General features: G+C 36.2%; 1 protein-coding gene across 3 annotated transcripts; it reads left to right on the top strand.

The window, feature by feature from the left end:
- Positions 1-288: 288 nt before the first annotated feature.
- Positions 289-7,247, top strand: LOC107606298 (AGC (cAMP-dependent, cGMP-dependent and protein kinase C) kinase family protein). 3 transcript variants are annotated; one of them, XM_088492589.1, is made up of 12 exons: positions 289-710; positions 2,278-2,452; positions 2,614-2,697; positions 2,955-3,196; positions 3,327-3,570; positions 3,674-3,753; positions 3,951-4,035; positions 4,488-4,619; positions 4,707-4,820; positions 5,377-5,424; positions 6,148-6,235; positions 6,525-7,247. In XM_088492589.1, exons 1-12 carry the CDS (start codon positions 568-570, stop codon positions 6,614-6,616), a joined length of 1,527 nt encoding a protein of 508 aa, XP_088348715.1. In that variant the 5' UTR covers positions 289-567; the 3' UTR covers positions 6,617-7,247. The 3 variants fall into 3 exon arrangements, 2 of the variants coding, with proteins under 2 accessions (XP_088348715.1, XP_088348716.1); XR_015892009.1 differs by having other exon boundaries at positions 290-710; positions 6,148-6,448; positions 6,525-7,099; XM_088492590.1 differs by lacking the exon at positions 6,148-6,235 and having other exon boundaries at positions 290-710; positions 6,525-7,189.
- The last annotated feature ends 2,704 nt before the right edge of the window (positions 7,248-9,951 follow it).

The raw sequence follows: 9,951 nt of genomic DNA, 5'->3' as shown, positions 1-9,951 counted from the left end.
GTGTTCCACACCTTCCTCCACAAGCGCGTCACGCCCCTCCCCTCCTGCTTCCGGGCGCATTTCCCTGCGCCACATCCCACGTGCCTCTCCTGAACACTCACACCCGGATCACGCCACGTAAGCGGAGAGCGAATTCACGAAAGGGACGCCGGTGACTTGGCATTCAAGCATGAGGCATGACTGCATAGTGCATTGGATAACGCTACTGGTGTTGCCTCGGATTCGAGTCCCTCAGCCCCTGTTCTTTAATGCATCATCTCTCCTCGTTGTTGCAATAAATAAAAACGTTGCAGAGTGGTTTTTTTTTTTTAGAGAGAGAAAGTTGTACAGTGTGTGTCTGCGTTGGAGTAGAGAGAGAAAGAAAAAAAAAAAAGCTTCAGAATCCAGATAGATAGGTGAGATTATTATGCTATTTGCATAAATAAAAAAAAGAATAGATACAGTGAGTTGGATTTAACACATTATTATTATTATTATTATTATTATTATTATTATTATTATTATTCTCTTCTCTCACTCACGGTCCTCACTCTGAGAGAGAGAGAGAGAGAGAGAAGAGAGAGAGAGATGGAGGATCTCGTGGAAGAAGAGAAGGGAGGAGAGGAGGTGTTAGGTTCGAGCTTGACGATGGAGAAGGTAGCTGCAGCTAAGAAGTTCATAGAGAATCACTATAGGGCTCAGATGAAGAACATCCAAGAGAGGAAGGAGAGGTACTTGTATATGAAAGTGTTTCTTATCTGCTTTGTTGTGATTTGCTATGGAATTTTTGAACTCTGGTGTGTTGAGAGTTGAAGCTTTTGCTAAGTCGAGCACAATGCAAATTGATGTGATAGATCTTGTTATTTATTTAATTAGCTTTCTAAACTTGCCAAGTTGACATGCCTTTTGTAGCTGAAGTAATCTTAGTTGCAAATCACTAGTTGAGTGATAATTTCGAGCTTGAAACTGATCCTAGAATTAATCTGTTAGGGTTGATTAATGAGATTTTTCAACTAGTCTATGATCCATTTGTTTTGTTTGGAGACTCTGGTTCTTATGTTGAATTGAAAATGCAGAAGATTTGAGATATAGTGATTAACCTGGTTCTTACAGTGTGATCCTTCGTATCTCTTGTTCTACAGTGTAATGCTCGTGTCTGATCCCGTTTTTCTTAAGTGATAATCCTTTTTCTCATTCAGTTATTTTCTTGATTCATGCTTCAATATGCTGCAGCATCTATAATCTGTTTCTTTTGTAAAGTTGATCAGTGTGGAGAAGCTTTAGCATGTCTTCTAGCATCACGTTTCACACAGTCCTTACCCCGTCCATGTTTTGGTCGAATAATTTTTCTTAAGGTGTAATTAGCAAATAAATTAATTACCTCCTCTTTTTTATGGTTAGACATACTTTTTGCCATGAAGTGGTCCCAATCTACCTGCATTTATCAATAGAGGCCAAGTAAGATTTATAGAATTGATTCCGGTTTACGAAAAAACTTGGCTAGTTTAAAATTGCTTTACTTAAAAAGGTTCAAGTATAATTAAATAACCCCTATAGTTTAACAAAAATTTCACACTTTTTCCTATGTTTTTTTAAATCCTTTCAATATCTTTCTTTGGCTTCCCATTTCCATGCGGCTTGATAAGCATGGCTAACAGCTATACAAGCACCTGATGTGATAATTTGACATCCAGGACAAAATGAGTTGGAACTAACATTAAATGGGAACACTGATGCAATAAGAGAACATCGCTACTAAATAGGGACTAACATTTGTCTAAGTCCACTGAGGATCTGAAGCAGGCCACTAAGGGTCCTGAGTAGAGACAAGATGTGCTTATGCTATGGATTGAACACTTAATTCTTGAATTTATTGCTTTGGAAATATCTGTGCACAATGAAGTGAAAGAGAAAAGTGACGTTCTTTCAATGTTTTTGCATTGGATAGTATCATAAGACGGATACTTTTCTGGCCATTAATAAATGAGATCATAATATTTATTGACTTGATTGTAACTTTGTAAGAGGTCTCAGCTTCTTGTTATAGACATTAAGCTTTGGTCTAAACTGATTGGGGTGAAACAACATAACACACATTCTTTCATGTCTGAGCTTCATCTTGGAAAAAAAGGGAAAAATAAAGGAAGTTAAAGGCGTTAAGATTTATATTGGCATCTCTATTAGTAATCATGCTTAAGTGTTTACGTAAAATAGTCTCAAAGTCTCAATTCTGATGAAGTTCCTTTGTTCACCTTCTGTTTTGGATGATCCTGACACATTTTTTTTTTTAAATTCTAGGCGTTGGGTTTTAGAAAGACAATTAGCTTCTTCAGATGTGCCAAATGAGGAACGTGTTAACTTAATCAAAGATTTAGAGAGGAAGGAGACTGAATATATGCGATTGAAAAGGCACAAGATTTGTGTTGACGATTTTGAGAATTTGACCATCATTGGAAGGGGGGCCTTTGGAGAGGTCAGATTTGTCCTTGGCATACTTATTTGTGCATGAAAGAATTCTTGTAGGATATGCAATAGATCATTAATCAGTTCTGTTTAGAAATAGAAAATTTTTCCAGTGCTTTCAGTGTTACCTTTATTTCTGGTACTATTTTCTCCTAAATTGTCCACTTACAGGTTAGACTGTGTCGGGAGAAGAAATCTGGAAACATTTATGCCATGAAAAAGCTGAAGAAATCTGAAATGCTGAAGAGAGGCCAGGTAAGATATATGTAACTAACTGAGTGGAACGAGACTTTTGAAAAAGAGGTGCATAATCTGGATGAAAATAACAGACCTGACATTTGATTCATTACTCTACATTTGCATTTCATGTTCCAACATTGTTGCTTAGATGTTTTAGTCTAGAGATTATAAATCCATTAATAGGTCATACTATCTCCTGTTAGAAGGATCACCAAGTCATTGGATGTATGCTTAGCTGTTACTTTACTTACAAGAGATCTTTTTCTCTACAGGTGGAACATGTTAGAGCTGAGAGGAACTTACTAGCTGAAGTTGCTAGTCATTGCATTGTGAAACTTTACTACTCATTTCAGGATGCTGACTACTTGTATTTAATTATGGAGTACCTTCCCGGGGGTGATGTGATGACGCTATTGATGAGGGAAGACACGTTAAGTGAAGATGTTGCCAGATTTTACATTGCACAGAGTGTTCTAGCCATAGAGTCTATTCATAAACACAATTACATTCACAGGTTCGATTTGGATGTGCTGATAAAGTTGTTGGCTTAATTTGTTAAATCAGTGATGATGGTTTATTGGGTGGTGAATGGAACATTTTTACATGCTAAACTGTCTTATCAGTTTCCTAATTCATTTTATCAGGGATATTAAACCAGATAACCTTCTCCTGGATAAAAATGGACACATGAAGCTCTCAGATTTTGGCCTCTGTAAGCCTCTTGATTGTACTACCCTGTCTACACTGCATGAAAATCAAACTATGGATGATGAAAATGTGGCAGAGCCCATGGATATTGATGGATGTTTTCCTGATGCGGACAATCGGAGCAGCTGGAGAAGCCCACGTGAACAGCTTCAGCATTGGCAGATGAACAGGAGGAAGTTGGTAAGCTCAAAAATTTTAACTGATGTATTGCTGTCAATATGTAATATGTATCAGAAATATCTTGCATTGTGTTTCTCATAGTCATCCTGTTTCTTCCTACTAGGCATTTTCAACAGTGGGGACACCTGATTACATTGCTCCTGAAGTACTTTTGAAGAAGGGATATGGAATGGAATGTGACTGGTTAGGTTTTACCTTATGCTTTATATCTTTTTATCTAATTTTTAAGAGCTGTGATTCCGTTAGTTTCTTTTTTGGATAATATCTTGAAATTGTATTTTATCTGTAAATAAATTTGTATAATTTTCAATTAGCATTATAAGTTGTGAAAGTCTACTATCTTTCTTTATTAATTGGTTTTCAATTTTCATGTTTATCAGGTGGTCATTAGGAGCAATAATGTATGAAATGCTAGTTGGTTATCCTCCATTTTATGCTGATGACCCAATAACTACATGCAGAAAGGTACATCCTAATTGGCAAAATTTAATTATCAAGAATAATTCATGAACTATTCCTGCATCCCATTTGCAATTTAAGCTGATGCATGAGTTAGCACTATTTTCTGCTTATTTTGGAGATTCTAAAATTCCAAGTTCTTTTGCTATCTCCTAGTGAGTGAGAGAGAGATGGTAGTTTAAGCTGCTGCTGACTTGACTACATTTCCTATCGTTGCTGTATAGGTTCTTTTGGATACTTAAAATGATATTCATTACCATAGCATCGTTCAAAAGTCAAAACTCTTTTGGTATAACTGAGTTATGACTACTCTCTACTGCTAATACTTTTATTCATGACCATAATATTTAAAAGCCCTTTTATTTATGTTACCCCGACTCCCCGAGTCTCTGTTTGTATACTCTTTTTCATTGAGGCTGCATTCATTAATTGTTGTAACATTCATCAATTGCTGATAGATTGTTCATTGGAGAAATCATTTACGATTTCCAGAAGATGCACGCTTGACACTTGAAGCCAAAGACTTAATCTGCAGGCTGCTGTGTGATGTTGATCATAGGTTAGGTACTCAAGGGGCACAGGAAATCAAGGTAATGCGTTTGTTTTCTTAGAGTATGTCTGTTCAACTTTTTTTACCCCCCTTGTTGCTATTGATCATATATTTCTATGTATACCAGGTTCATCCTTGGTTCAAGAATGTGGAGTGGGATAAACTATACCAAATGGAGGCAGCATTCAAACCTCAAGTCAATGGGGAGCTGGATACCCAAAACTTCATGAAGTTTGATGAGGTTAGCATGAAGATCATCTTTTTTATGCTATCCCTACTCTTCCTCCCTACTTTTATAAAATCTTATTGTGGAACTGCTACCAACTCTCCGCTGTAAATATCTGATTTTGCCCATAATCATTTGACAAGAGTATCTTTAATGTCCGCTGGATTATGATAACACTTGACGTCAGTTTACTATTATCAAATTTAGGCTTGGCTGAGTTATAGTATTTTCAACTTTCAATGCTTTTTATTGGGCTCTGGAATTTTGAATGATGAAAAGTGATTTTACCCTAGGGTTTTGTTTTATAATGGTAAAAGTTATGTTTTATGGTATGTAGCATAGCTTGTGAGAAACCTTTTACTATCGATTTTATGCTTTTGTAATATCAGGTGTAAATATAGGTGTTAAAAACTTGTATCTTTAATTTATTGGGTGAAAACACATTAATCTTTCTACTTCTTTAATGACATTATATATTCTTTATTTAGTACAAAATCTACGATTTCACAGTGATGGGCTGTTCAACCTAACCGACAAGACTTTCTCATTGTTTTCTTTATTGGATTATTAGGTAGATCCACCAACAGGAGCAAGAACTGGATCTGGATCCTCCCGGAAGGTACACTTCCTTATATTGGTTTGCATGTCATTATCATTTTCTTCATTTGTATCAGAAAGTGTGATATAATTATCAAATTAAGTAGGAAACAAAGTAAAAAGCTGAAAATTTATAACTCTAGTATCAATGATGCTTCCTAGGTTGCAACACTTTTTTTAAGAGTCAGTAATATGAGATGAAAGGCACCGTATTTGATAGTTTATGGTTAATTTGATTTTTTCAAGATAAATTTCAGCACATAGTTTCTCATAACTGAAAAAAATTTTAAAATTTGTTTATTTTATATATATCAACAGGAAAAAAATGGGATATGCTGTTTACCAAGCTTCCACCTTGGCTTTCTTAAGATACATTTACTTTGATTTGTGTGTATGATGGTTAAATGAATAATTTGGTTGTTACATAGCAAAATTTTCTTAGGTCCTTTCCAACAAACTTTGTTGCTTGTATGGTGGCACCAAACAAATTGTATTTTGGATTTTGAAAGGGCTAATTATGTTGTTTATATTAAGGCCTCATTTGCAGTAAACTGTCTAATTTGTATTTTGAATTAAGATGGGAAAAATAAATAGCAAATTATTGATTCTCATTCAGTAGCTTTTTATCTGCACCTCTTTTTGGTTGATATGTATTTATACTATTAATCGTTCAATTTATTATTTATTTTTTTATATATTACCCAGAAAAATGGCATATTTTGATGTTCCAACTTTTATCCTGCAGATGCTTTTGACTCCCAAAGATCTAAACTTTGTTGGGTATACTTACAAGAACTTTGATGCTATAAAAGAAGGGCTTAGGCAGTCTCTTGGTATGTAATCTAACTCAACTCCTAAGGTGTTTTCTTGCAAGATGACTTGCTTGTATTCTTTCAGAGAACATAGGCATATCACTTTTGTATTAGACTCAAGTTAGTCTTGAGCTTGGTTCTTCAAACTGGTTTTATTGTTCACGAATAATAAACTGACATTGGGGTCAAAATTCTACTGCTGGATTATAATCACAGGCATGTATCAATCTGAATGTAAGTTAAAGAAGAGACAGACAAAGGCAACAGTTATCAAAGTTGAATTATATATTAATGATCTAACATTTTGCAGGTGATTCCATGCAAGATTATGCTTCTAAACGGGCAGCTGAGGAAACAGGTTTGCAAATGCTGGCAACAACAGGAGATCCTATGCTACCTTAACTCAGAATTTCACAACATTCAAGTTGAAGCCAATCTTACTGAGTTTTTGTGCACCTGCTTTGGCTCTAAATATTTGGCCAAGAGCATCCCTTTCTTAGTACTGGATTCCCATGCCATTAGCAGGAATGTTGTGTACACTGTACAGCAAGTAGTTGAACAGCTTTGTCAAAGCTTGTAGGGCAACATCCTCTTTGTGTGTGTGAATTTGAATTCTGAAAATTAGGAAGAGTTGTGCAACTGAGTGCTCCCTATCCTGGCTGCCCAGGTTGGCTGTGGAAGAATTATTGCCTTCTCTAGTGGCAGTTGCTGGTTAAACTCTTTAGTTATGGACATATTACTAAGGAACCATGACCAAGAAGAAAGCATCCTGATAAAAAAAATTATTCCATGTGATGTGTACATTTATTGGAAGATAGCAGGCATTTTTAACTACAAAAAATGGAACACTATGCTTGTGGGATGGATTATGAACGTTGTCTTTTATCTGTTCAGCTGTCTTGCCCTAATACCCTTCACATTGTTGTACTAGTATCTATTTTATGTTGCAAATGTGCTATTTTAGTGATGTTAACATGATTGTGCCTTGGTGAGTGACTAATGCTTATATGAATACAATTACAATTTACAAGCATCTTTTTTGTTTATTCTCCCCTTACATCGATTTAGATAGCCATTCATTTTATGGTTTATTTATCCACTGTTATTTTTTTTTTCTGTATATATTTTAAAATTTTAATTATCAAGACCATTTTTGAAATTTTTGACGGTTAAGATTGGAGATAAAATCTTCGAGGGGAATGTATGGTGAGGATGCATTATAGAAATAAGTTTGCCCCATCATCAGGAATATCAGTTGTATTTTATCCTACTTAAAAGCCTTCAGGATCAATGCTTGCTCTATCTATGAATTAAAATCTAATTTGGCTCTTTGATGTTGAGGTAACAGGCACGAAAATACTTTTAACTTGACGTATTTATGTATGGTCATATGAATACAAATTTCTCAATTTATGGATGACGAAAGTAATGGAGGGATGCCCTTTTTCTTTTTCTGTAGTTGTGGAACTTCCATTTCATTGGTGGGATATAGCTGTCAGGGCAACTCCAGCCCAAAATCAGATTTAATGTAATCTGGATTGAAAAAGACTTTATAGTTTAGTAAAAAAGGGGGGGGGGGGTTGTAGGTAAATAATGTTTTGAGGAAAGCTGAAGGCCCAACAGAAAGTATTATTTTTGTTAATATTTTTAATCATCAATTCAATTTTTTTAGTCTAATAATTTAATAATATATTTTTTACTTACACTTTTAAAAAAATTAAATTAATAATATATAAAATGTAAAATATACATCAAATACATGTAAAATAATATTCCCCACTCATCTCCTCAGGAAACACTCGGACTGGGGCTCAAAGATAGGAAATGATAGTATGATACCTCTAGAGACGAAAATATGGGACATATGTTTGAGGACTCAAGCTGAAATTTCTGATAACTATCTATAAACAAGTAAAGAAGCAAGGAATTGTGTGTTGTGTATTGACTAAATCTCTTTTGCTCGGCTTTTTTTTGTATATATAAATTGTGTTTTGAATTTTAAGGATAAATTACGTATATAAATTGTTTAAAAACTAAATTTATTATATTACAACTTTCTAATACTGTAGATGCGTTTGTAACTTTTTTATATTTGTAAAAATCACTACAGAATGTAGTAGTTTTCAAATTATACGTAATCTACTATATTGCGATTTACGTAAAAATGCGTGCTGAGCAGAAATCACTATAGAATATAGCGGTTTCTGAAGAAGCTATTCTGAGCATAAACTGCGAGTGACTATAACGGTTTCTTAAGAAATATTGTCTTGCATAACCTGCAGGAGGATACCGCAGTTTATATGTAGTTTGCCTATAAAACTGCTTTAACTAGTAGTGGATTCTCATTTGGTATGCTGAAAAATTTTGGTTAGAGAGAGATAATTTTAGTTAGAGAGAGAAAGTTGTGGATTGAGAGAGGGAGGAGGAGGCTTCGAGAGGATTTGAAATTCTTAGAGGGGCCATATTCAAGTAGGTCCATGGCGGACGAAAACCGCTTGTACCGACTCAACTGCGTTGCTCACGTGTAGCGCATAGGGTTCTGTCGTCGGATGTCACATTTGTTGATCCTAAACCAGTCGAAATTTCGGTCGATGCCTTTCACAGAGGGTCCTCGCAGGCGCCTGCTAGAGTACAAATGTCTGATGTGCCTGATAACAGACGTGTGGAGCGGCGTCAACGCATTGATACACGGGCTACTAATCAGGAGTGGCGATGGCTACATGACATGATACAGGAGGAGGAAGCTGGTGGTGACGGGGGAGGACTTGGCAATCATCATGTACGTCGGTCTAGTGCTAGATATCGGTGTGTTAGAGTTGGCAGTGCATTGGCTGGACACGATGATAACCCTGCTGGTACAGTGCATGATCACCAGTCTGATCATGGTGTAATTGGAGACACTGAGACTGGTGTTGGGGGAAGCACATTTACTCATGGTTCGAGCTCTCAAGTATTTCATGATGTCATCACCCAGATGTATGCTAATTTTGCTACCACTACCATGATCATGGACATTGACGATCAGCTGGGCGGTTCACAGCTTGACCCCCAAAGGTAGGACCTGTATCCGATTGTTGGCCGATGGCTTCCAAGTTCAAAGTTGAGAAATATGGAGGATGTTGCTGTATGCCGGAATTTGATGAGCCGTGATGTGTAGGTGGATTGCTCCGGATATTCTCATCACTGTCTCCAACAATGTCAATAGGCTCTTCGTCCGAATCATTCTCTCACATCTCATTTTCAACTCGATCTGGTTCACCTTCACCTGCAATATCAGGAATCAGACAGAGTGACCTATCCATTCCAACTGCAATAGATGAAGGATCAACTAACAGACAAGCAAGTGCAACCACAAGCATTGAGGTAGAAGCACCCCCAACATAGTCGACTGAAAATTCGGCACTGATGCCCCAAAACTGTCGACACCATCTTACAACTTGGCATACAGCTCGTGTATTCTCACTTTCGGAAAACTTCGCCGACAATGGAACAAAACCTGCATATCTTTGTTGAACCCTATAACAAATGTTTCATACTTCACCACCAGTCGACTCAACGGCAATAGGGATCTTGTAAAACAACTTCTTCACCCACTTTGTCCCACACACTCCTAACTTTTGTAATATACTAATTTTTAGCTCTTACAATATATTTGATGATTGGATAAAGACACTCAATGGTTCCCTATTAGTAAACTTAACACCATGCCTTTTGCTTTTTTGAATTTTTTTAGAGCA

This window comes from Arachis ipaensis, chromosome B7 (assembly GCF_059453495.1).
Source record: "Arachis ipaensis isolate K30076 ecotype BB chromosome B7, ASM5945349v1, whole genome shotgun sequence".
Taxonomy (NCBI): Eukaryota; Viridiplantae; Streptophyta; class Magnoliopsida; order Fabales; family Fabaceae; genus Arachis; species Arachis ipaensis.
Note: the sequence above shows the minus strand (reverse complement) of the source record. Positions and strands in the feature narration are given on the sequence as shown.

Excerpts from the sequence above, each read along its gene's own strand:
- LOC107606298 (XM_088492590.1), top strand. The coding sequence starts at position 568 with ATGGAGGATCTCGTGGAAGAAGAGAAGGGAGGAGAGGAGGTGTTAGGT. Across the intron at positions 2,698-2,954 it reads AAATGCTGAAGAGAGGCCAG|GTGGAACATGTTAGAGCTGA; the intron begins GTAAGATATATG and ends TTTTCTCTACAG. Across the intron at positions 5,425-6,524 it reads GATCTGGATCCTCCCGGAAG|GTGATTCCATGCAAGATTAT; the intron begins GTACACTTCCTT and ends AACATTTTGCAG.